Source organism: Aquarana catesbeiana, linkage group LG05 (assembly GCF_042186555.1).
Source record: "Aquarana catesbeiana isolate 2022-GZ linkage group LG05, ASM4218655v1, whole genome shotgun sequence".
In the NCBI taxonomy this organism is placed as follows: domain Eukaryota; kingdom Metazoa; phylum Chordata; class Amphibia; order Anura; family Ranidae; genus Aquarana; species Aquarana catesbeiana.
This window is the reverse complement of record NC_133328.1, coordinates 205635210-205661490: the sequence shown is the minus strand read 5'-3', so window position 1 is coordinate 205661490 and position 26281 is coordinate 205635210. Positions and strand designations below refer to the sequence as shown.

The following is a 26281-nucleotide window of genomic DNA, read 5'->3' as shown; positions in this document are numbered from 1 at the left end:
TAAAGCGGCTATACATGCAGCAGAGGGCCGTCAATGAGTACCTGTGCCAGTACAGCTTGACAACTGGCTCAGGCCGCCTCATCTTTTTTCCTCAGGATGCATGCACTGTATTGTCACCATTTGAGGAGGCCACAAGGATGGTGAGCAGTGACAGTGCATGCATCAGTGACACAATCCCTGTTGTGTTCCTGCTGGAGCAGACTCTGCGTGGCAATATGGACAGGGCACTGGAAGCAGAGCAGCAGGAGGAAGAGGACTTCCCTTCCTCTCAAGGCCACTTTATCCAGACACCATTGTTCCTATGTCACAGAACACACAGGAGGACAGAGGGGAGGAGGATGAGGATTCTGGCACTTTCATAGGCTTTGAAGAAGAGGAAGACATGAGTCAATCTGTAAGCATTGGCTTTCCAACCCCAGGATCCTTGGGGAGTAGTACGTGGCTGGGAGGAGGAAGTTCCAGAAGCTGTCATCCTGAATGACCCCAAGGAGTCTGCTTCTCAAGCCTTGGCAAATTTGAGGAGCATGGGCAACCTCATGCTTCAAAGCCTGCGAAAGGACCCAAGAATACGTGGCATAAAGGAGAAGGATGATTACTGGTTGGCAACCCTTCTTGACCGCCGTTATAAGGGGAGGGTCTCAGAACTCATCACGTCCCCACAGAGTGTAGAAGATAAAATCTCTTGAGGACACATTAAAGAGGATTTTATTGAAAATTTTTCCTGACTCCAGTAGGTTACAGTGACATGGAAAACAGTTTTTAGTCTTCTGTTGGTCAACAGAGGAGCGTTGCAGAAGGTGTTCACCTAAGTGAGGCATTTCAAAATTTTATTTGTCCTCGCCGCCCAGGGCTGTCTGCTTCCACATCACATGGTGGACGATTACCTCAGGGCCAAAACGGAGATGGAGAGCTTTCCAGCTGACGATCCACTTACTTACTGGGTCATGAGAATAGACCACCGGCCAGAACTCGCCCAGTATGCTATTGAGTTGTTGGGCGGCCCTGCATCCAGTGTGCTTTCAGAACAGGCATTCAGTGCTGTAGGAGGTTTTGTTACTGATTATAGAACGCGTCTGTTCACAGACTCCATGGACCGTTTGACTTTTAGAAAAATTAATCAGTCCTGGATTACCAGCTATGAAGCCCCTGATGTCGATGTCACTGATTAAGTCTTTTTGGGATGTGGAATCTCTGCAGGACTTTGAGGATGCCTAGCTTTGTGTATGATATAAACTGAAAATACTATCAAACAAAATTCATAAACAGTCAGTCATGGCCATTATGCATCATGCATATATCCTAGCCCATGTATAAATAGCAATCAGTATAAAAACCAATGTTTATGTGTGTAAAAAAATATACAAATACATTACAATTAGTTAATAATGCAAAACAGTGAATTATAGTGTCAGTAACAAAGGTGTCCTTTTATGAAAGTGAGGTAAAATATCGCTTTTCAGTTCTCAGGCATTCTCAGAGGAGATCGCTCTCCTCTGAGTGCCTGTTTATGAAAGTGTGTAGATCGCTTCTCATGCTGAGTTGAGGAGCGATCTACAAACGCCGGGAACTCCTGAGAATGGCTCCTCTCACTGTAATCTCGCGTGATATAGCGGGATTACAGTATGAGGAACCATAAAATACAAAAGTTTAACACAAATCAGCACACATTATTCCCCAACATATTAATAAAATAATAAAGTTAAATTCCCCCTACACAATATACATTAACCTAATTATAAAAAAAACATTGTTTTTATCAATATTTAAAGATCATACATGTCCCTATTTAAATGTGAATGGTGTATAGTAAATGAATGTAACGCACATATGTAATGCAGCTATACACCATTCATATAAATGCAAAATACATTTATAATCATTAAAAAAAAAATTTTATAAAGTATACAAGTATAAATATTTATTAATAAATTAAAATAAAATATATTTCATAATTGATAAACATAAAAATTGATACACTGGTGCAATGCGAGAACACTGCGAATCCACTGCGGGTTCCCGCATCGCACCGATTTGCATGTCAGTTCACACTGCCATATGGGAATCGCTGGGGAGTGTCAATACATTGTTAACGACACCCCCAGTTCAGCTTGCATATCGCACTGCGAACTGACAGTCCGGACATGAATCGGATCGCATATGTGTGAACACACATGCGATCCGATTCTGGTCCGAACAGAAAAAAGGGTCCTGTGCGTGTTTGCACCGAATGCAGTGCGATATCAGCCATACTATCTGTACAGCTGATATCGCACCGCACATACATCGCATGTAATGTGAATGGCAGTGTGCTGCGAATAACATGCGATGCCTGTGCGATGTCCGGCATCGCACAAGTGTGAACTGGGCCTAAAAGTTAACAACACCCCCAAATCAGTTCGCATATCGCAGTGCGATCTGCAATCTCGGACAGTAATCGAATCACATGGGTGTGAACACCCATGCGATCCGATTCTGCTGTGGACCAAAAAAAGGGTCCTGTAAGAGTTTGGTCCGAGGGTAATGCAAATTTAGCAATACTATCTGTATGGCTGAAATCGCATCGCACAGAAATCGGATGTGATTTTGCACTGCAGTGCGGTGCGAATCACATCCGATCTCGGACACCGCAGCAGTGGGAACTGGCCCTAAATCATACTGCATTTGCACCAAAATGGTACAGGACCCTTTATTTGGTCCGCACTGGAATCGGATCGCATGGGTGTGAACACCCATGCGATCCGATTCCTGCACCGTTACATAGTTCGCACTGCGATCTGTGAAATGATCTGGGGGTGTCATTAACTTTACATTGACACCCGTCAGTGGTGCGCAGATGTCAATGTAGGTGCGATGTGAAAACCCACACAGGAATCACGCTGGTTCACGCATCGCACAAGTGTGAACCCAGCCAGAGACGTGAACATCTAAAAAAAAAAAAAATAGATAGATATATATATATATATATATATATTATATGTATATATATATATATATATATATATATATCTATCTATCTATAGATATATACACATATATATATATATACATACACACATTTATACATACACACATATATACATATATACATATATATACATATATATATATATATATATATATATATATATATATATATATATATATACACTATAAATTCCTATCCTGCTGGTTTTGGGGTGTGTAATGGTGGGGAAGGTGTGCTCTGACTGGTGAAAGAAAGAAGTCAAAAGACTTCTTGCTTTCTCCAGAATATCAGCCAGTTTCAGGCTTCTCACTCTGATTCTCCACTTCTAAAAATGGTGAATCAGAAAGTGAGAATTCTGTCACAGATCGCCAGTGAGGTGCTGAGATCGCACCTTCATAAACTGGCCGTTTCTGTGAAGTCAGTTACAAATTCTCACTGTGCTGAGATAATCAGCGGAGAACATGTTTCATAAACTGGTAATGAGCTGAGATCAGCGGTGAGACTCGGGATCGCCGCTGATCTCAGTTTCATAAAAGGACACCAAAATTGTAAAAAAAGTCACCACAAATATTAATAGTGCAAAAAGGATAAATGGAAAAAAACAAATGTGCATTAATTACAGTGCCAAAATGAAGTTCATAATCACAGTGTGAATCACTAGTAAGCTTGGAAGATGAACAAGGTCTATTTATCTCCCAGTGAACCATAGTCCCAGTGCTCAACAGAAAATCGCTTACCAGACGCCATGACCCGCAAAAAAGAGTGCGATGATGACAAGCATAAGAAACATACTCTAGCACAGCTCCTTCAGGCACTCCAAGAGTTCATTTTTGGATTCACAAAATTTGGATTCACAAAAAACGATGCCAATCTTATTATACAAAGGCAAGGACAGCATGGATTTTCTAAAGGTAGATGGGACACTAGCCCAATGGTTTTCAGGGGAGTAATCTTCCATAAACAGCTCAGATCCCTAACCTAAATGTCGCAGGGTGGATGGATAGATGGATGAGCAGAGTATATAGGCACCACAGAAAAATAGACTTCACAGTATGATTCTGTAAGTTTAACATCTTTAACTGCTTGTTGACCGCCGGCTGTCAATTGGCGGCCAGGCGGCGCAGCTCTCGTTGCGGGCGGGCGTCATATGACGGCCTCGCGTCCCCGGGCCACCGGGGAGCGCGGCGCTATCGGCAATCGCATGCGCCCGCCGTGTCACTGGGCACCCGGCGGCCGCGATGTCCGCTGGGCACCCGCGATTGCCCGGTAACACAGCAGGACTGTGGATCTGTGTGTGTGTAAACACAGATCCACGTTCTGTCAGGTGAGAGGAGACCGATGTGTGTTCCCAGCACAGAGGAACACCGATCAGTCACCTCCCCTTGTGAGTCCCCGCCCCCTACAGTTAGAAACACTCCCTAGAAACATAATTAACCCCTTCCCTGCCCCCTAGTGTTAACCCCTTCCCTGCCAGTCACATTTATGGAGTAATCAATACATTTTTATAGCACTGATCGCTGTATAAATGTGAGTGGTCCCAAAAATGTGTCAAAAATGTCCGATATGTCCGCCTCAATATAGCAGTCACGATAAAAATCGCAGATCGCCGCCATTACTAGTGAAAAAAATAAATAAATAAAAATGCTATAAATCTATCCCCTATTTTGTAGATGCCATAACTTTTGCGCAAACCAATCAATATACGCTTATTGCGATTTTTTTTTTTTTTTTACCAAAAATATGTAGAAGAATACATATCGGCCTAAACTGAAAAAAAAAATGTTTTAAAGAAAAAAAATATATATTTATTATAGCAAAAAGTAAAAAATTTGTTTTTTTTTTTCAAACTTGTCACTCTTCTTCTGTTTATAGCGCAAAAAATAAAAACCGCAGTGGTGATCAAGTACCACCAAAAGAAATCTCTATTTGTGGGGTAAAATTATAACAATTTCATCTGGGTACAGTGTTGTATGACCGCGCAATTGTCATTCAAAGTGTGACAGAGCTGAAAGCTGAAAAATGGCTTGGGCAGGAAAATACACTGTATTGAGGTGGTTATTTAAAACAATAAAACCTATTCAAAGTTGCTAACTACAAGCAACAAACATAAAGGCAATCAGCAGATAGTTCACCTCCAGTGGTTGCACCAAGAAATCTGGTGGCTGCTTGCTTCTCAGCTCCCCACTCCTTACAACGATCCCAAGAGACATATTGCTCAACTCAGCAAACAGTGTCAGGCTACGCCCCTACTTGTTTTAGTGCCTAAGGACTTTTGCAAGTCCTTAGGGACGAAACATGAAGTTTATTTACTTTTTAATAAATGCCTCCTTAAATGGATATGGAGCAGAAAAACAATTTGGAGGAGAGCATACATTATTATTATATATAGAAGGCCAGAAATATACAAAAATACTTTAAGTAAGGAGTGTACTAGAAAGGTTTTCATCATCTCTGGGCCTCTTGGAGAGCCCAGACTAGTAATGGTAGTAGCTGCTCCAGTTTTAAACATGTTCACGTCATGTCAATAAAGTCCAAAACTGTATCTTTAGACCTGGGTGCTAGATCAGCTGATTGCGGCTCCTCAGGGACAAACTCATCCAGAACAAATTTTTGACACTCCTCATCCCACAGTCTATTCACAACAGAAGACTCGGAGACTGCCACAACTGGAGAAGTGTTTGATAAGGAATCTGAAGGGAAAGGCTTAGATGTATGCTTACAGTCAGCTACAAAAGTACTGATTTGATCCCTTGACAAAGTTAATTGGGAGGAGGAGCTTGGGTATGCACTTATCAGCTTTTTCCCTGTGAAATGTTGAGTCATTACCTATAGGTTGGTGAGAGACAATGAACAGCTTTTGGGTGTTAATGGCTGCAGCAGGTGGATATACAGTATCTCACAAAAGTGAGTACACCCCTCACATTTTTGTAAATATTTTAATCTATCTTTTCATGTGACAACGCTGAGGAAATGACAGGTTGCTACAATGTAAAGTAGTGCGTGTACAGCTGGTATAAAAGTGTAAATTTGCTGTGCCCTCAAAATAACTCACACAGCTATTAATGTCTAAACCGCTGGGAACAAAAGTAAGCACACCCCTAAGTGAAAATGTCCAAATTGAGCCCAATGTGTCAAAAGTTTGTGTGGCCACCATTATTTTCCAGCACTGACTTAACCCTCTGCTGGGCATGGAGTTCACCAGAGCTTCACAGGTTGCCACTGGAGTCCTCTTCCACTCTTCCATGATGACATCATGGAGCTGGTGGATGTTAGAGACCTTGCGCTCCTCCACCTTCTGTTTGAGGATACCCAACAGATGCTCAATTGGGTTTAGGTCTGGAGACTTGCTTGGCCAGTCCATCACCTTTACCCTGTCCATCACCTTTACCCTCAGCTTTTTTAGCAAGGCAGTGGTCATCTTGGAAGTGTGTTTGGGGTCGTTATCATTTTGGAATACTGCCCTGCAGAACAGTCTCTGATGGGAGGGGGATCATGCTCTGCTTCAGTGTCACAGTACATGTTGGCATTCATTGTTCCCTCACTGGGGAGCACTGTAGCTCCCCAGTGCGGGCAGCACTCATGCAGCCCCAGATCATGGCACTCCCACCACCATGCTTGACTGTAGGCAAGGCACACTTGTCTTTATACTCCTCACCTGGTTGCCGCCACACACACTGGACACCATCTGAACCAAATAAGTTTATCTTGGTCTCATCAGACCACAGGTCATGGTTCCAGTAATCCATATCCTTAGTCTGCTTGTCTTCAGCAAACAGTTTGCGGGCTTTCTTGTGCGTCATCTTTAGAAGAGGCTTTCTTCCAGGACGACAGCCTTGCAGGCCAATATGATGCAGAGTGCGGTGTATGGTCTGACAGGCTGACCTCCCACCCCTTAAACCTCTGCAGCAATGCAGGCAGCATGCATACGTCTATTTCCTAAAGACAACCTCTGGATATGAAGCTGAGCACGTGCACTCAACTTCTTTGGACAACCATGGCGAGGCCCGTTCTGAGTGGAACCTGTCCTGTTAAACCACTGTATGGTCTTGGCCACCGTGCTGCAGCTCGGTTTCAGGGTCTTGGCAATCTTCTTATAGCCTAGGCCATCTTTATGTAGAGCAACAATTCTTTTTTCTCCAAGCGTCTTCCAGGACAGCCCATGAGACCTTGGGCTCCTCCTACCAGGACAGGAAACACGTCACCCCCACCAGATAAAAGGGCGGTCCTCCAGGCCCATGTCAGTTATTTGTGTTTCCTCCGGACGGGGGGTAACATGTTCATGGAACCTGCTCCCATAGGCCTTATAAGCAGGGGCTTTGTATGGCTATTTTCTGGGGCATATCACTTACCTCTTCCTCTGCCAGAAGCAGCACACCGCTGGGGAGGTTGGCTGGGCTGCTGTTCCCTGTCCTCAGTCCCTGGAGAGGGCCAGGACAGGTGTGAGGTCGTGCCCCTAGCGCAGTGCATTGCACTATAGCTCAGCTGAGCTTCGGTTGTCCTTCCCTGCCGACAGCGTGGCTGATCTGAGCAGGGAATGGAGGAAGCAGCAGCGCTCAAGGGGGCGGAGCTATTGCGCTCCAAGCTGGCCCACAGAAAGTGCCTGGAGAGGGTTACTTCTGGGGCATATGACCTCATCATCGGGCGTCGGAGACGAGGTTCCAGTCTTCATAAACGGCGCGAACAGAGAACGCTGGCTGCTGGTGTTTCTTGGTGTTAAGCAGCCAGGCTGTGGATGACCAAAAGGGGCAGAATGGATCCTCCTGCAGTACCTGCACAGGCAGCGGATGCAGTTCCCAACACCAGCACCTCACAGGTAAGCCTGGGGTGTTTTGTCACCACCTTGCTATCCCTGTGAGTGTTCCCTCCCCCTCCCCCCTCTGTAGTAGTGGGTGTAAGGGGACACATTTCCTACCTCCTGCACATGGTGTTACGGAGTGATTGGGTGGCTTTAATTACATTGTGGGTCATTTATTTTTGTCTTGCAGACCAAGACTCAGGACAAGGCCCAAGCGCAGCCACTTAAAAAGAAATGTGCGGTTTGCACAAACAAATTGAGCTCCTCATGGAGCAAAGCAGTTTGTCGCTCCTGTATAGAAGGCCTAGTAAAGGATGACCCGGTTGCCTCTTGCCAGAAGATGCTTACTTCTGTTAGGGATGAGCTTGCGTCCACCTTCAGTTCCTTTAGAACGCTTATTGACAAGCTCCAGACTCCAGCAGAGAGTTCGTCTTCACTGAAGGCGTCAGTAAGCACTCCGCAGCAGGCAGAGAGTGAGGACTCTGAGGCTGAGGTCAGATCTACCCGTTCTTCTCTGGAAGAATCAGGGTCAGATACAGAGCCCAGAGATAGAGAATCCACTCGAGGCTCAAGATTTAAGTTATCTGTTGAGGATGTAGATGACTTATTAAAGGATATCTATACTACCCTTGAATTAAAAGAGGAAGAGGTTCAGTTATCCAAACATGATCTTATGTATAAAGGATTGCATAAGAGAAAATCGAGAGTTTTTCCAGTTCATAGTTCTTTGGTTGATACTATTAAACTGGAATGGGATAATCCTGAGAGAAAACCATTCTTCTCTAGTAACCTAAAAAGGAGGTTTCCTTTTGATGAGGACACTGCGCAGCCATGGAATAAGAATCCCAAGTTAGACGCACCTCTTTCAAAGGTTTCAAAAAACTCGGACCTGGCGTTCGATGATATGCGTACGCTTAAGGATCCGATGGACAAGAGGGGGGATATCCTTCTCCACAGAGCCTGGGACTCAGCAGTTGGAAACCTGAAACCAGCTCTGGCTTCCACTTGTGTGGCTAGAAATCTGGAGGTTTGGTTGACTCAGATTCAGTGACATCTGTCAGCAGGTACCTCCAGAGAGCAAATTTTAAAGTCTTTTCCTCTCCTATTTCAGGCAGTGGGTTTTTTGGCAGATTCTTCCGCTTAGTCGGTAAGAATGTCAACCAGGACTTCGGCTCTAGTGAACTCGGCCAGGAGAAGCCTTTGGCTTAAGACCTGGTCAGGGGACTTGGCCTCCAAGTTGCGCCTTTGTGGCCTTCCTTTAACTGGCGATCATTTATTTGGCCCAGGTCTACAGGAGGCACTGGAACGCACAACTGATAAGAAAAAGGCGTTTCCAGAGAAAAAGAGAGTTCAGACAGCCAGAAATTTTTTTCGTGGCCAAAGCAGGCAACAGAGTCCTAGAGAAAAGGACAGCAGGCCGAAAAAGCATTGGACTGGGCACAAAGGCAGAGGCAAAGGGGGAGTGCTGTTTAACCCTCCTCAACAGCCCGCCAAGCCGCAGTGACTTGTGTTCCCCGGTGGGAGGGAGATTGAGGGCCTTCATCCCACAGTGGGCAGCAGTCACTCTGAGCCCCTTCGTCCTGGACCTAGTGACCAACGGGTACAGGCTGGAGTTTGTTCACCAACCACCAGAAAGTTTGTTGGTCACATTTCCTCCACAAGATCGGGAGAAAGCGAGGGCTCTGGGTCTCCAGATTGGAGACTTATTAGATCAAAAAGTACTGATTCCTGTTCCTCGATCGGAGCAGGGCAAGGGATTCTATTCCCATGTATTTGTGGTCAGAAAGCCGGCAGGAAAGTTTAGACTTATCCTGAATCTCCGGACCTTAAACAAGTCCATCAGATACAAGCATTTCCGTATGGAGATGGTTTTTACAATCAAAAACCTACTATACCCAAACTGCTTTATGGCCACGTTGGACTTAAGGGATGCTTATCTTCACATCCCTATCCATCCAGCCTTCCAAAAGTTTTTGAGATTGGCAGTGAAGACGGGTATGGGGACCCGACATTTTCAATTTCAGGCCCTCCCCTTCGGTCTTTCCTCAGCCCCACGCATCTTTACGAAGGTGTTGGGGGAAGCGCTGGCTCCACTAAGATTAAAGGCAATAACGGTTATCCCTTACTTAGACGACCTCCTGATAGTGGCAAAATCATACCAAAGGCTGTTGGAGGATCTCTAGGCTGTACAGGACTTCTTACAGTCCCTAGGCTGGCTAATAAACAAAGAAAAATCGTCCTTGATTCCGGCCCAGAAAGTAACTTATCTGGGTTACGATTTTTGCTCAGTGAACCAAAGAGTTTTCCTTCCTCAGGAGAAGATTACCAAAGTGTTCCAGACTATGTCAGCATTGCAGACCAACCAGTCGGTCTCTCTGAGACAGGTGTCGAGGGCAGTGGGTCTTATGACCTCATGTTTTCCCGCAGTACCATGGGCGAGACTCCGTCAGCGTCCGTTACAAAGGTTTCTTTTAAGAAACTGGGACGGGGACGTAAGGTCCCTGGAGTCAAGGATCTGGCCTCCCAACAGGATAAAAAGAAGCCTGTGGTGGTAGAGAACTGGTCAGCACCTAGCAGGAGGTCTCCCATGGTCCTTTCCCATTTCCCGAAGGATTACCACGGATGCGAGTTCCTGGGGATGGGGGGCCCACCTCAGCAATGCAGTAGCACAAGGAGAGTGGTCCCCAGAGGAGGCAAGGGCCTCATCCAATCAAAGAGAGCTGCTTGCAGTCCAGAGAGCCCTCCAGTCTTTTCAGATGAGATCAGGGGTCACAACCTCCAAATTCTGTCAGACAATATAGCGACAGTCGCGTATATCAACAAGCAGGGAGGCACGAGAAGCCGGAGGCTTCAGTCCATTGCCCAGGAGTTCCTTTCATGGGCAGAGGGGAATCTAGCCTCTATTTCTGCTGTACACCTGAAGGGGACAATTGCCTGGCAGATTATCTCAGCTGTCACAGGATAGACCGAGACAACTGGTCCCTTCATCCCGAAGTCTTTGCAGACCTCACCAAGAGATGGGGTTATCCCGTAGCGGATTTGTTCGCAAACCGAAACAACCGCAAGACGGAGATATTCTTTTCCATGAACCCGGCAGACCAAGCCTTGGGGATCGATGCTCTGACAAACCCGTGGCCTCCAGGTTATGCCTTTCCGCCAATCAGACTGATTCCAGAAGTCCTCCGAAAGTTTCGGCTGGAAGAGACAGATCTGATTCTAATTGCCCCGTTTTGGCCCAAGAGGCCATGGTTTTCCCTGCTACAGTCTCTGGTTTCAGAGCCTCCGTGGAGTCTTCCGAAAAGGGAAGACCTATTATTGCAGGGTCCAGTATCACACCCTCAGGTGGTTTCCTTAAACTTGACGGCCTGGTATCTGAAGAAAAGATACTGAGTGCCCAAGGGTTCTCTGACAAAGTAGTCAGGACTCTCGTTGCAGGAAGTCGGTTACTAGAGCCATATATTCCAAAGTTTGGAAAAGGTTTAACTCATGGTTATCTGAAAATGATAGATTAACTCATGATATTCCGTCTATTTTGGAATTTTTCCAAGAGGGTGTCGACAAAGGTCTTTCTGTCAGTACCTTAAAAGTACAGGTGGCAGCTATTAGTGTGTTCCTCCAGTTTTCTCTCCTGGAAAATCCCACTATAGCCAGATTTTTCAAATCTATCTCTAGGGCCAGACCAGTAGTAGTGAGAAGTTGTCCAACGTGGGATCTGTCCCTAGTACTTCAAACTCTAGTAGAATTTCCGTTTGAACCTCTGGAAAGTATGTCAGTTAAGTTACTTACATTAAAAACTGTGTTCCTTATAGCTGTTACCTCAGCTCGTAGGGTAAGTGAGTTGCAGGCCCTATCAGTAAGGGAGCCCTTCCTCACGATTTTTGAGGATCGAGTTGTGTTACGAACCGATCCAGGTTTTTTGCCCAAGGTGGCAAATACATTCCACCGATCTCAGAACATTGTATTGCCAACCTTTTGTAGTTCGCCACAGGGCGACTTAGAAAGAAAATTTAGTTTTCTAGATGTAAGAAGGATTCTCTTGGTCTATCTTGAGGTCACGAAGACCTTTAGGAAAACTGATGCCTTGTTTGTCCTCTTTTCTGGAGTTCACATGGGGAATAGTGCATCTAAAGCCACATTGGCTAGATGGATAAAGCAAGCCATCTTGGAAGCTTACAAAATTAGGGAGGTCCCTACACCTTTTGTTACTGCGCACTCAACTAGAGCCTTGTCTACGTCTTGGGCTGAGAGGGCTGGTGCCTCACCGGAACAAATTTGCAGGGCTGCCACTTGGTCCAGTTACTCGACCTTCATTAAACATTATCGCCTGGCTCTCCTATCAGCTCAGGAACAGGCATTTGGTCGTAAGGTCCTTCAGGCAGTTGTCCCTCCCTAGACTGGTAAGTTCTGGCTCATCGTCTCATGGGCTGTCCTGGAAGACGCTTTGAGAAAAGCTGAGTTAGACTTACCGGTAACTCCTTTTCTGAGAGTCTTCCAGGACAGCTGGATTCCCACCCGGTATTGTCTGAAGTTATGTGTATTATGCATATGTTTTGCAGGGTCCTACGGTTCTTGAGAACACTGACATGGGCCTGGAGGACCGCCCTTTTATCTGGTGGGGGTGACGTGTTTCCTGTCCTGGTAGGAGGAGCCCAAGGTCTCATGGGCTGTCCTGGAAGACTCTCAGAAAAGGAGTTACCGGTAAGTCTAACTCAGCTTTTTCAGATCCTCAGAGAGTTCTTTGTCATGAGGTGCCATGTTGAACTTCCAGTGACCAGTATGAGAGAATGAGAGTGATAACACCAAATTTAACACACCTGCTCCCCATAAACACCCGAGACCTTGTAACACGAACGAGTCAATTGACACCGGAGAGGGAAAATGGCTAATTGGGCCCAATTTGGACATTTTCACTTAGGGGTGTACTCGCTTTTGTTGCCAGCGGTGTAGACATTAATGGCTGTGTGTTGAGTTATTTTGAGGGGACAGCAAATTTACACTGTTATACAAGTTGTACACTCACTACTTTACATTGTAGCAAAGTGTCATTTCTTCATTATTGTCACATGAAAAGTTAGAATAAAATATTCACAAAAATGTGAGGGGTGTACTCACTTTTGTGTGATACTGCATGTACATATAATATGCAGTCATATTTAGTGCTGGTTGCAGCAATATAATATCTTGGTAGATTTGTTTTTATCAATTTGTGGTTTTAATAAAAAAGTTTTAAAATATGAATACGCTGTTTGGAACAATTTTGTTTCATTGCATTGATTGGGAACTTAAGTGTACCACAAATGGTGGTAGGATTGTATTGACATCTGGTCTATAGTGTAATGCCCCATACACACGATCGGATTTTCCGACAACAAATGTTGGATATGAGCTTGTTGGCTGAAAGTCCGACCGTGTGTATGCTCCATCGAACATTTGTTGTCTGACTTTCCGCCAACAAATATTGGCTAGCAGGTTCTCAAATTTTCTGCCAACAAAACTCTGTTGTCGGAATTTCCGATCATGTGTACACAAGTCCGACGCACAAAAGCTCACGCATGCTCGGAATCAAGCAACTTCCTCTTTCTCGGCTCGTTGTACGTCACCACGTTCCCACGTTCGTAATTGTTGGCCAAAATTTGTGTAACCATGTGTATGCAAGACAAGTTGGAGCCAACAACCTTCCAACAAAATTCCACGGTCGGAAAGTCCGATCGTGTGTACGGGGCATTAGAGCAAATATTTTGAGGAAATCAGGGATGCATAAGACCTCATTAGTGAGACCCCTAGTAGTAATATATATATATATATATATATATATTTTTTTTTTTTCCAAACAAAATGTATTAAAAACCTTTTTGGAACATACAATATAAGAATATGTAGACTAAGTAATTATACAGTAAATGTGTTATGCTGAACAGTAGTAGGAGTAACACAGGTAAATCAAGTTGCCTGCTCAGGGGCCATCATTACATGAAATCGAGCAAGGCAACACGTATCAATCATCTGACAATGAACATCAAGTAGGGGGGGAGCAGTAGTCGTTGGAAGATAATTACTGAACATGTTTAATCAAGGTAGGAGGGTTTGTCAAGGATATACAAAATAATAAAAAGGAGACAAAATACAATGGCCAATGGAACCCTCCCATCTAGATCTGGGTCGACTACCTTAAAGGGGGAAGGCGAAACTTGGGTTTGTAGGAATTAATAGAAGGGGAGGGAAGAGATAGGGGAATGAGGGACATGTTGAGGGTATGGCTCATCCATCCACATCCATGCTCCATCCCTGGCTCATACATCTACATTCATGCTCATCCATGCTGTATCCCTGGCTCATACATCCACATCCATGCTCATCTATGCTCCATCCCTGGCTCATACATCCACATCCATGCTCCATCCCCGGCTCATACATCCACATCCATGCTCATCCATGCTCCATCCCTGGCTCATACATCCACATTCATGCTCATCCATGCTCCATCCCTGGCTCATCCATTCACATTCATGCTCCATCCATGGCTCATTCATCCACATTCATGCTCCATCCCTGGCTCATCCATCCACATTCATGCTCATCCATGCTCCATCCCTGGCTCATCCATGGCTCATCCATGCCACATCTATGCCATATCCATGACAAATCAGTGCTCATTCATGCCACATGAGTGCTCATCCGTGCCACATCCATGCCACGTCGGTTTTCATCCATGCCACATCAGTTCTCATCAGTGCCCCATTCATGACATCAGTGCTCATCCATGCCACATCAGTTCTCATCAGTGCCACATCAGTGCTCATCCGTACCACATCAGTGCTCATCCGTGCCACAACCATGCCACTACAGTGTCCATCAGTACCTCACAAAAGTGTAATAGGTAGTCAAATTAGATTTGAAATGTATGTCCCTAGAATACCTGATGGTGCTCTCTGCATGTTGGGCCTCTCTATGTGGCCAGACTGTGTAAAAGTCTCACAAATGTGGTATCGCCATACTCAGGAGGAGTAGCAGAATATATTTTGGGGCATAATTTTTGCTATGTGCATGCCATGTATTAGAAATATCTTATAAATGGACAACTTTGTGTAAAAAAAAAAATGCGTTTTCCTTTTCTTTACACATTTTCTAAAAACTTGTGGGAAAAAAATGACATATTCAAAACACTCATTATGCCTCACAGATTATACGTTGGGGTGTTTAATTTCCAAAATGGGGTCTTTTTTGGTCATTTCCATTGTCCTGGTGCTCCAGGGCCTTCAAAATTGTAAGAGATAGTCAAGAAATTATATGTGTAATTTATGTCCCTAGAACGCCTGATGATGCTCCTTGCATGTTGGGCCTCTGTATGTGGTCAGGCTGTGTAAGTCTCACACATGTGGTATCGCCATACTCAGGAGGAGTAGCAGAATGTATTTTAGGGTGTAATTTGTGGTATGCAAATGCTGTGTGTGACAAAAACAAAAATCTTAATTTTGCAAAAGAATTGGGGGAAAAATTACAACTTCAAAAACCTCACCATGCCTCTTACTAAATACCTTGGACTGTCTACTTTCCGAAAAGGGGTCATTTGGGGGGTATTTGTACTTTCCTGACTTGTTAGTGTCTCAAGAAATGAGTACATCAAGTGCGATCAGGTGTGATCAACATTCAATGACTGGCACCATAGCTTGTAGACTCTATAACTTTCACAAAGACCAAATAATATGCACTTATTTGTGTTATTTTTACCAAAGATATGTAGCAGTATAAATTTTGGCCAAAATTGCAAAATTTTATAACAGAAATTAAGAAAAATGCATTTTTTTTTTACAAAATTATTTTTTCCTTTATAGCGCAAAAAATGAAAAACCCAGCGGTGATTAAATACTACCAAAAGAAAGCTCTATTTGTGTGAAAAAAAAGACAAAAATGTCATATGGATACAATGTTGCATGACTGAGTAATTGTCATTCAAAATGTGAGAGCACTGAAAGCTGAAAATTGGTCTGATTAGGAAGGGGGTTTAAGTGGCCAGTGGGCAAGTGGTTCAAATGCAAGTGTTAGGCAAAATTTGCCACGCGTTTTAATAAATATGATTAACACAATGCCACACTATTTTATAATAATTGGATGTATTTTAAAAGTATCGTACAGGTTTTGCCTTATTAGGGATCTTTAAAGTCCCATATTTGGAGAGAATTGTTTTGGTTACAGTATGAAATATCTCTTCTTCTGAAATGAAACATGTTCGTGCTTGCTACCTTCATGCTCTCATTTTGCACATTAAATAGTAATTTACATTGTCAATTATATATCAGAAAATGAAAACTTGCCTAAATTATTCAGTGAGTCACTCTCCCACATATCTGAGTAGTATATAGGGTTAAATTACCATATTTTCCCATACTGACTATTAAATGTTCACACTGACCTTAATGATAATGTAAAAGCTTAGCTAATTCAATAAAGCAGTACAAAGCTCAATCTGATCAGTGTATACTGTGCTAAAATATAACTGGTCATTATGGACTATTGTACTCCATTGCGTTAACTTTAAGAACAAAAGAACACCTGGGGAATTTCTATTCATATTTATATTGTTTTTATCATGCCTACATACAATATGCAGGGTTTTTAAGGCTACACAGAACCATTCACATTAGTCTCTGCTGAACAGCTTATGTCTAATTTTCTCACCACACTGTGCTGCCCAAAAGTTTCAAAGTACAGCATTATAACATTTATTAAAATTGTAACCTGTAGTTTAGCATTTGCTATAAATAATTGTCACAGAGATCACTAAACATAAGAACAGAGAGGAAAGCAGAAATAAAGGCGTTAACCTCTCCATAAAGGCATAGCTACAGGTATGTTTATCAAACTTTTCTCATAGGGTGTGCTCACGCAGGGCATGATTGAACCAAACCGTGTCCAAAAGACCCCCCTCCCCACTCTCCTGCTGGTTTGCACTTACACTGTGCTCTAATCACCTCTGCCAGCCAAACCACAATGATCCATGCTTCAGTCCTCAGTGGTCTATGAAAAGTCTTGTGCTCAGGCATGGTTTAAACTCACACTCAAACAAGCTGGACCTCAAGTGAACTGAGCTCCAGACCACCTCTTCCAAGTGGCCCTGGGCACAGTACTGTATGCTTAACCGAACCAGGGCATGGTTCAGAGCACTCACACTAGACAAACGAATGAGACCAAGGGAGTGAACTGTGCAGGTAAGGTAAAACTGCCAGTATGTGTACCCTCAAATATTCTATAGCAGTATGATGATCTACAACAGCCTCTATCAAACTTTTTTTAGATGGAGGAACCCTTGAAATAACTTTCCAGCCTCACAGAACCCCTGCTAATAAGTACTCTATCTACAGCTCATTGTAGATTAGTGCAATGGTCACTGGGAAGGATGCTCTTTAAATTTTTAAAGAATACCATCTTAGATATAGCTAAAACGATCAATGCTGCCATTGGTTACTTATATAAGAGGAAGAGATTTTTGAAGGAACTTCTAGCAACCTCTGGAGGAACCCATGGTTGAGAAAAGCTGATCTAGAATATGTGAAAATCTGGTACAAAACACAATCTTCCCTATGCATTTCAGGACCTTGTTCACACTTTACGTGTGCCATTTTATCTTTACAATTTTACAGTTGCACATAATTTTCAATAACAGTTGGATATAATTAAGAAAATTGCCCATGCATTTAATTTTAATCCAGTCAGGTAGACATCATACAGCTGATGGTCAGTTTTTCAAATCTAACTGATCATATCTAAGCAAAATCGGAGTTGTATAACTTGCAACCTTTTCTTATCAATTGACAGTAAAATAATCAAATATAGCATGTAAAGACTAGAAATTTGCAGTTTCCCTATTGCCCCTCTACAAATGAAAAGAATTCAAGATTTTCTAATTGTGCACCTTCTGCTGACATGCAATCCACTTTCATAGCTTTTCAAAGAAAGTGTGATGCGCAAAAAGATAAAACTGGCTAGCTACACACTGTCCATGTAATGATGTTTTACAGCTTGGTTACACTGATAAAACAGGCTTTATCATCAACTAAAAAGAAGAAATGAAAAGCAAGCTGGGAAATGCAGTCTAATTAGAAGCGATAGCCATGGCTGAATACTCAAAACTACAGTACATTCATCATTTATACACATACTGGAAGTGTTTAGTGTTTTTCCCAATATTCAGCCTACCTTCTTCAGGATTAAACTTAAAGAGTAACTCCACTTTTGTTGAAAAAAAAAAAACATTCCCCTCTGGGTGATCTATGCACATTGCATGGATTTTAACAAACTTTGTTGCAGATTCCTACATTTTTGGTATTCTGAAGAAATAGCTGTGTCCGTGTGCTCAGTGAATCTGTATGGGAGTGATTCATAATTATCAATCAGCTGCTGCACCTGCAGGGCTCTAATGAGGAAATTGACAAGGTCTGCATCCCTTTAGATGTGTTTTCTTTTGGAAGTATCTCACCAAAAATGACATTTTTGTTGCAGGGGATGCCAAAAATCTAACTTGTATCTTAGTGCAGACTTCTGGGAAAATCAGTAAGCCAATCACACGAGCAGGAAATTGTTTCTGGGGGTGTTCTGTACACATTCTGTTTACAGAACACCTCCAGGTAGCCATACTGAATTGCATTTTACAGAAAATGACAGTGGCTGCAGATTAAAAAGGGACGATATTTGTTAATAACATTCAATTACAATATGACCTGAGTCACAATTGTGTATATATATATATATATATATATTTATTTTAATTTTTTTTATTTGCCAATTTTTTTTCCCCCACAAAAGTGGAGTTACCCTTTAAAGCATAATTAACCAATAGAAGAAATTAGCCGACAACCTGGTACGTTCCAAGTTCAAAATTCTATATTAGGCTACATGTAGGGGTAGGGCTCAGCGGGAAGGTCAGGAAGGGGCTTTGTGTATTTCCCTACAACTTATTTGAATCTGGGAGTCTCGCAGCACATGGCAACCAGTTAAATGATAAAATGTGACTGGCATAAATATAGTCCTAGGACACGTCATCGATGTGCCTGTACACATGGCTGCTTGTCTCCAATCTAGAATGGGATCAATCATGAGGAGTATTTTTTAAACCTCATGTTAGGAATGGTCTTTTCCATTGAATTAAATGACTAGCTGCAATATAATTAGGTCCAAAATTACTTTTTTTCAGGCAGAACTATAATATAATCTCTCTATAATCAAAGTTAAATTATGCATAGTTTAGTACTAGCTAAATGATCTTGTTTGGCAAAATAAGCTACTTAACCCCTAGGCTGGCAGTGTGTACAACATGACCTGGAATATCATATGACCGCTTTATGGTGAAACACCTCAAGTGCACATCTAAACCCAAAAATAAAAATGTACCAGTCCTTAGATATAGTTTCTGCAACAGTTTTCTTTTTAAAGGCTTTTCTCCCTTAATTTTACCTGCCAATCCTATCAGTAACACACTTCCAATGCTAGGGTGACAACACCAAGATCTGATTCACACCTATGCATTTTTTTGTGCATTTTCCATTTTGTAGAAACACACTACAGTCCATGTAACATGGTTTCCCATGGATGTAGTTCACATCTGTGAATTTTATGGAAAGGGCCAGGGACTTTTTTTCTGGTTTTTGGTTCCATAGACTTCAATGGATCAAAAACATGTATTGAAAAATGCAAAATGCACCTGGAATATGCAAACTGCAACCTGCATAGGTGTGAATCAGGCCTAATGTCGCGTACACACGAGCAGACTTTCCATCATAGTAGACTCTGACGATCTTTCCGACGGAGTTCCGCTGAAACGGACTTGCCTACACACAATCACACCAAAGTCTGATCGTTTAAAACGTGATGACGTACGATGGGACTAGGAAAAGAAAGTTCAATAGCCAGTAGCCAATATTTGCCCTTGCGTCATTTTTGGTCCGTCGGACTAGCATACAGATGAACGGTTTTCTCAATAGGAATTTAGTTCGTTGGAAAGATTTGAAACATGTTCTATCTCTAGGTCCGTCAGAATTTTCAAAAGGAAAGGTCCGATGAAGCCCACACACGATCAGAAAGTCTGACGGAATTCCATCTGACCTTTTCTGCCGGAAAGTCCAGTCGTGTGTACGCGGCATTAGTCACTGTACTGTATCTATGGCAGAACAGTATTGTCACCATAGGCTGTCCTGATTTGGACTACAAATGCCTCCCCCCCATCTTCATCTCTATTACATGGGAGGAGAAGTTGTGTAGTTCACAAAAGATAGCTGTAAGGCTAATAACATTGTTCGAGATTTCAGTTCAAGACACGGGAATTTACATGATGTGCTTTTTTTTGCCTTCTTCTGGATCAACTGTGGGTATAGGATTGTATATATGGAGGTTTTCTATTTGTGTGTGTGTTTTTTCTTGGGGGGGGTTCTGTTGGTTGAACTGGATGTGTCTTTTCTCAAACAAATCTAAGGCCTGATAACTGCTGCTGATAAGCAATAGATTACATTTTTGTTCTTCTGTAACAAGCTTTAATGTGGGACTTCCTCTCCTATGCTTTATGCTATGATAAAATGTAACCATGTATCTTATGCTGTACCAGAGCATGATGAGCAGTATGTTGATAGCTTTGAGCACTTATAATACAACATATCCTTTATTCATTTGACTGAATAAGTTAACAAAAACAAAAAGACGGTCTGCATCCTTAAGTAGAAACTGCTGGAACAGGCAGTCCAGCGGCCCCATATACAGACAGCCAGACTTCTGTGATAGTATAGTTCAGCTTTAATAGCTGACAGTTAAAAAATAAAACAAAAGCAGCCACAAATATTTCCAGATTTACACTGGAGCATCATTAGGCAGAATGAAATCTGAGGACACACAATGCAGCAATAAATATGAGTTACTGGAGTATGCTGTATACAAAGTACCAGTGAGAATAACAGAACTGAAGTCATAGCACATCAGATCATAGTTCTTTCTGACACTGTGCTAAAAAGGCGTAAACTTAATTGGAATCATTTTAAGTCTATGAAGGGCTTTGAAGCACAGCACACAATTTGTATGCATACTGTTGTCTGGTTATCTTTTACATCTTTATAAATCAATACACATTACAACAGTGACATTTTACAGAAGATAAATCCAGAAAGTGATGGCTAATCCATGGGCTTGGCTAATAATGTGCTAAGGCTGATTACATTTGAGTCTTTAATACTTTTCAGCAGAAGTAGAAGAAATAGCAATGCATGAAGGCAAGATAAACTACAAACTCATAAAAGACTGGTTTGGATGTAAAATATATCTTACACAGAAATCTTGATTTATCAAATCTAAATGAAAACATTGTGTTACCCATTTCTCTTTCATTCCCATGACAGGTTATAAATTGAAAGATGTAAGTGTTTAGAATTGTCACTGGGATATCCCTTGGGATGAGGAGGTCCCTGGTTATACCAGAAAGTCTTCCCTAATTATCCATTGAGTGCAAAAGTTGTTTATTGTCAAATGCACTTTATACAATTGGCCAAGAGTTTTAACTATAGATGTTCCATGAACAAAGTTATTTGAAAACACTATTGGGCTTACAGTCACATGACAGGGGTATGCAAAGATATACAAAATGCACTTAACACATCTGAACTTCAGAAAACCAAAATATTATTTTCTACGGGATAGATACTGCACTTTGCACATTTTTCTTACTCACTGCACTCTTATCGAATAATCAAATATACAAATTCTAGATTAATTTTGGTATTTGATGAGTTTTTACACGTCCTGAAATTTTAAACTGATATGGTGGTGTGTAAGCCAACATAGAAGTAGCATAACAGCCCCAACTGAGTCCTAAAACCTGATATGCACATACTTGGTTTAGGTTAGTGACTCACTTGAGACTGAAGGATGACAGCCCTATGCACTTTCAAAAAAGGCAGTAATGGCAGCCACCTTAATTCTATCCTGTCAGGCTCCTTTTAACCTTTATAAGACAATTACAATATACAACCATCAATCTATGTGAAAGCAAATTAAATAACTTAGCATATTTACAAAACTCTTCTAAACATGCCTAAAAATAAGTTTCATGTGGAAACTATCATACATTTCTATTCACAGCAAGTTATCTCTAGGCATCCTCGGGTTGATGGTCCTTAGCAATAGAATTGATTTGCAAAGTCATTTCTTCCCAAATGATCCCTTTTGTTCCCCCTTCCAAGAAAATTTAGCACCATTAATGGGTAAAAGTGCTTTCCCTCCCCGCTTCATTGGTGTGAAATCTAAGGCCCCATACACACTATTAGATTGTCTTCAGATTTACCAAAACTATATACCGTATTTATCGGCGTATAACACGCACCCCAAGTTTAGGAGGGAATTTTAAGGAAAAAAACTTTTAGGAGGGAAGTTTAAGGAAAAAAAACTTACATTAAAATGCCCATCAATGCAGCCTTATCGTGTCCATCTGCAGCCTTTTCAGTGTCATTGCAGCCTTTTTAGTGTCAGTGCAGCCTTGCCCCAGTGTCCATTGCAGTCTTGTAAGTGCAGCTTTGCCCCAGTGCAGCCTTGCCCCAGTGGTCAGTGCAGCCTTGTCATTTCAGCCTTGCCCCAGTGTCCATTACAGGTTTGGACAGATTTAAATATGCCGCCGAGATTGCAGGGACTCGGCGGAGCGGAACGAGCGCCGCCGAGATCGTAGGGACTGGGCGGAGCCGAGATACACATAGCCGAGTGTACTCGGCTCTTCTCTGCGCCGCTCACGGTCACGCCCAGTCCCACCCTATGATGGACATAACACAGGTCCAATGGCGGGACTGGGCATGAGTGTGAGCGGCGCCGAGATACACTCGGCTATGTGTATCTCGGCGGCGATCGCTCCGATCGATCACAATTAGCGGGGATCGGCGTATAACACGCACCCACGATTTTCCCCTGATTTTAAGGGGAAAAAAGTGAGTGTTATACGCCGATAAATACGGTAATATGAGGTCAAACCTTAAGAGTCTCAATTTGTATGCAATCGGGCAGGCCCTTACATGGTTTTCGTAAATCTGAAGACAAAAATCTGCAGAAAATCTAATAGTGTGAATGGGGTCTAAGTATAAATGATACAGAAAGACTTTTCAATGCATCATGCCTTCACATCAAATACTATCTGACTTTTGTAGATAACATTTTACCAAAATAGGCAAAGACAAAGATACATGCCTACAATAAAACCAAGTGTGCCAACGCGTCAAATGGCACTCCGCAATAGGTTTTAAAATGCTCTGGTATGCCCGTGTGGAAAGTGTATAAGTAACATTCGAGGTCACTTTCTGGTAAACTGTGAAAAATCATCCACTCAGGTACTCACGTAGCTCTCCCACTTTGAGGATTTCACAGAGCATCTTGGTTAGTTCTATACTACTGCGACCAAAAGGGCACTCATGCTTATCTTCTCGACTGCTGTTTTCCAATACAATCTGAAAAGATAAATTTCATTGTAACACATATTACCACCAATAGGCATGTTCCAATCAAAGATCTTATTTACTTTAAAGACCTTAATTACACAGAAATGGTATTTATTTTTATTTAATCAACTCAATTTAAAAGGGAAAGTATAATTGTATCAAGTTATTTTAAATTTTATCAATATGTGTGGATGTTTAAAAAAAAAACCTATACTATGTACATGAAGGAAGACATATTTGCTCTTTACACATGCAGATTTGATCCTTTGCAGCACTACAGAATGGTTGTGCTCCATTGTTCTTTTTCACAAAACAAATCTGTTGATTAATATAACACAAAAATGGAACCATAGGCATGTAAAAGACATAAAAACAATTCTGCTAAAGTGGAAGTATAGGTCAACAAAAATCTGCTTAACTACTTCCAGTCCATAGGACGTACCTGAACGTCCTTGGATGGAAAGGATAATATCTCGATCATCGGTACAGCTGCAGCAATGGCCAAGATATCTGTCATTCTGTGTCTTGTAAAAGTAATCCGAGTGGCTAAAGAGCCACTGGATTACTTTTACAGGTGGCGGAGGAGGCCCCCCTCCTACCGCATCCTCTGTCTTTACCGGTCTCTTCCGTGTGATTGGGGAGCCCGGTAAGGATGCATCTAGTGGCATCCTGTTCCTGACTTCCAGTTTTGGGCTCAGTAAACAAGCATCAGATTAAACTGATCTTGGTGTGATCTGATGCTTTGAAGGCCAGAGGAGAGATATGGGGTCTCATCCTGTAAAGGCTTTTACAGCATTGCCTATAGAGTTGTTTGGCTCAGGTCCATGGTCTTATGCAACTTTAAAGTGTCAGCTATTTGGTATATATTTACTCGGCATAACATCCTCTTTTTGGTTTTTATTTTACCAAAAAATTGAGTATTATATTGTGTTTTTGTGCATAAGTGTATTTTTTGTGCATAAGTGTATTTTTCCAAAATATTCATGCATTTGAAAACCGCTGCGCAAATACCATGTGACATAAAAATATGCAACACCCAACATTTTATTCTCTAGGGCCTCTGCTTAAAAAAATAGATAAATGTTTGGAGGTTCTTAGTAGTTTTCTAGCAAAACAATTATGTTTTTTATGTGTAGGAGAGGCATGTCAGAAGTGGCCCGGACTGGATGTGGTTAAGGCCTCATGCACACCAGGGCTCTTCTAAAAGCTTTTCTCCTGACAGGAGAAAAACAGCTGAAAACTTTACTAAGCCACTTTTTTTTAAATCTCAAGCGTGTCAAGCGCTTGGACATTTATTCATTTCATTGGCCAGAATATCAATTTATTGTGCTAATTGAAATGAAAAAACAATCAAGCGCTAAAAGCGCCTAGCGTTAACATGCATTTAGATGCTTTTACCCACGTCAGGCATTTTTGTATACTTAAAAGCTCCTCTCCAGAATGAACAAGTGATGTATTTTTTTCTGCCTCCAAACTCCTGTAAACATAGGTTGCATAGAGAGGAGTTTAGAGGCAAAAAAAAGCTCAAATGCCTATAAAAAAAGCTCAAGTAAGCATGAGACCTAATTCCTCCCCTCTTCTACTCTTATAAAAAAGAGTAGTGTAAATACCTGTGGTCAGGTGATCCAAGAGCAGCAGCTCCTCTGTGTCAGTGAGTGGCTGCTACATTAGATTGGAGGCAATGGAAGTGCGCGGGTCAACTGGACCACATTGTATGCGGGTATTGTAATGTATTGTATTTACACTGATTACTACATTGTGTATTGCCGTCACACCTTTGTCATCTTTTATAAAGACGGTTTTAGTTAGTTTACATAGGAGGAGTCCCTTATGCAACATTTAGGGACCTTTAAGAATCCCTTCACTAAAGTAACAATGATGGTTATGGATGACTTGATACAAGGATCCTGTGATATCCAAAAATGCTGCTCTGTCATATTTGTAGCTACTATGTAAACTAACAAAAATGTTTTTTCAACAGATGACAACAAAGGTGTGGTGGTGGTGACATACCTTATGATCTTCCCAACAGAAACAAAGACAGCAAGATAAAAAAAGAAACAGTTCTAACCCTTACCCACTAAATGAATTGCATTGTTTCTCAAGTTTACATTTTTAGTGCAAAAAAAAAAAAAAAAAAAAAGGTCAAACTTTGGATTTCTGAGCACTGTATTATGAACCGTTGTGCTACACAATAAATATATTCCGCTCTACTAATAAAATGGCACCATCTTTTAACAACAATACATTACATAGCTCAGACAAGGCACGTATTTAAGAAAACAACAGATTATATAAAGCGGCTTGACTGACAGCAAAAAGAAGACATGTTTCATAATACATCATACACAGCCTATATAAAAGCATTGTTTTCTCCAGCTGAGTCTTACATTTAATAGATCTGCACAGGTTATTGCCCTAATCTAGACCATTTGACACCTTGTCCTCATTTCCAGAGATGAAATGTGCGCTTGTGTGTAAAATTACCAATACATTCTAAGATATTCTATTATAATTCCTACAATTTTACATCAATGCTCTGCGCTGTTTTCAGTGATAATGACTGCATGTGGAAGGAGAGAGAAGCAGAAAATGTTATAAACACTATAAATGAATAGATTTACTGCACTTGTGACTTTAGTAAATGCTAAAGGAATCTGATGATAGTATATAATATACTGTGCAGAATATTCACCCCATGTAAATGCGTGTTCTGATGCAGCACACTGACTTGCTATTATTAGATTATAAAAAGGCCTTTTGTGCGTGTTCAGTCATCCTCAGAAAGCAGAATGTGCCCGATTTCTACTGATGCTCTTCAGCTAGAAATGCATCCTCAAGGTTTTGTGCAGTTCAAAAAGCTCCACATTGATTGAAAGGTAACAGCAGGGGTTCAATGCCAGTTAAAAATATAAAAAATATACTATAGCATGTCTGTGTTCTTTATATGGTGCACACACCAGGTATTTCAGGAACAATGATGTGTATTTTCACCCTGCAGCTCACTTGATTAAAAATAGACCTTTACGGAAAATAAGTGAATGTGCATGATGTGGGTGAATGCTGATCCAT

The 26281-nt window shown here is 41.9% G+C and overlaps 1 protein-coding gene across 5 annotated transcripts in view; it reads right to left on the bottom strand.

The window, feature by feature from the left end:
* Positions 1-26281, bottom strand: part of ELMO1 (engulfment and cell motility 1) — a 546685-nt gene that overhangs the window by 257874 nt on the left and 262530 nt on the right. For all 5 annotated transcript variants that reach the window (XM_073630502.1, XM_073630506.1, XM_073630503.1 and 2 more), the window contains one exon: positions 23110-23218. In XM_073630502.1, coding sequence (XP_073486603.1) covers positions 23110-23218 — 109 coding nt within the window. The remainder of the gene's footprint in view (positions 1-23109; positions 23219-26281) is intronic.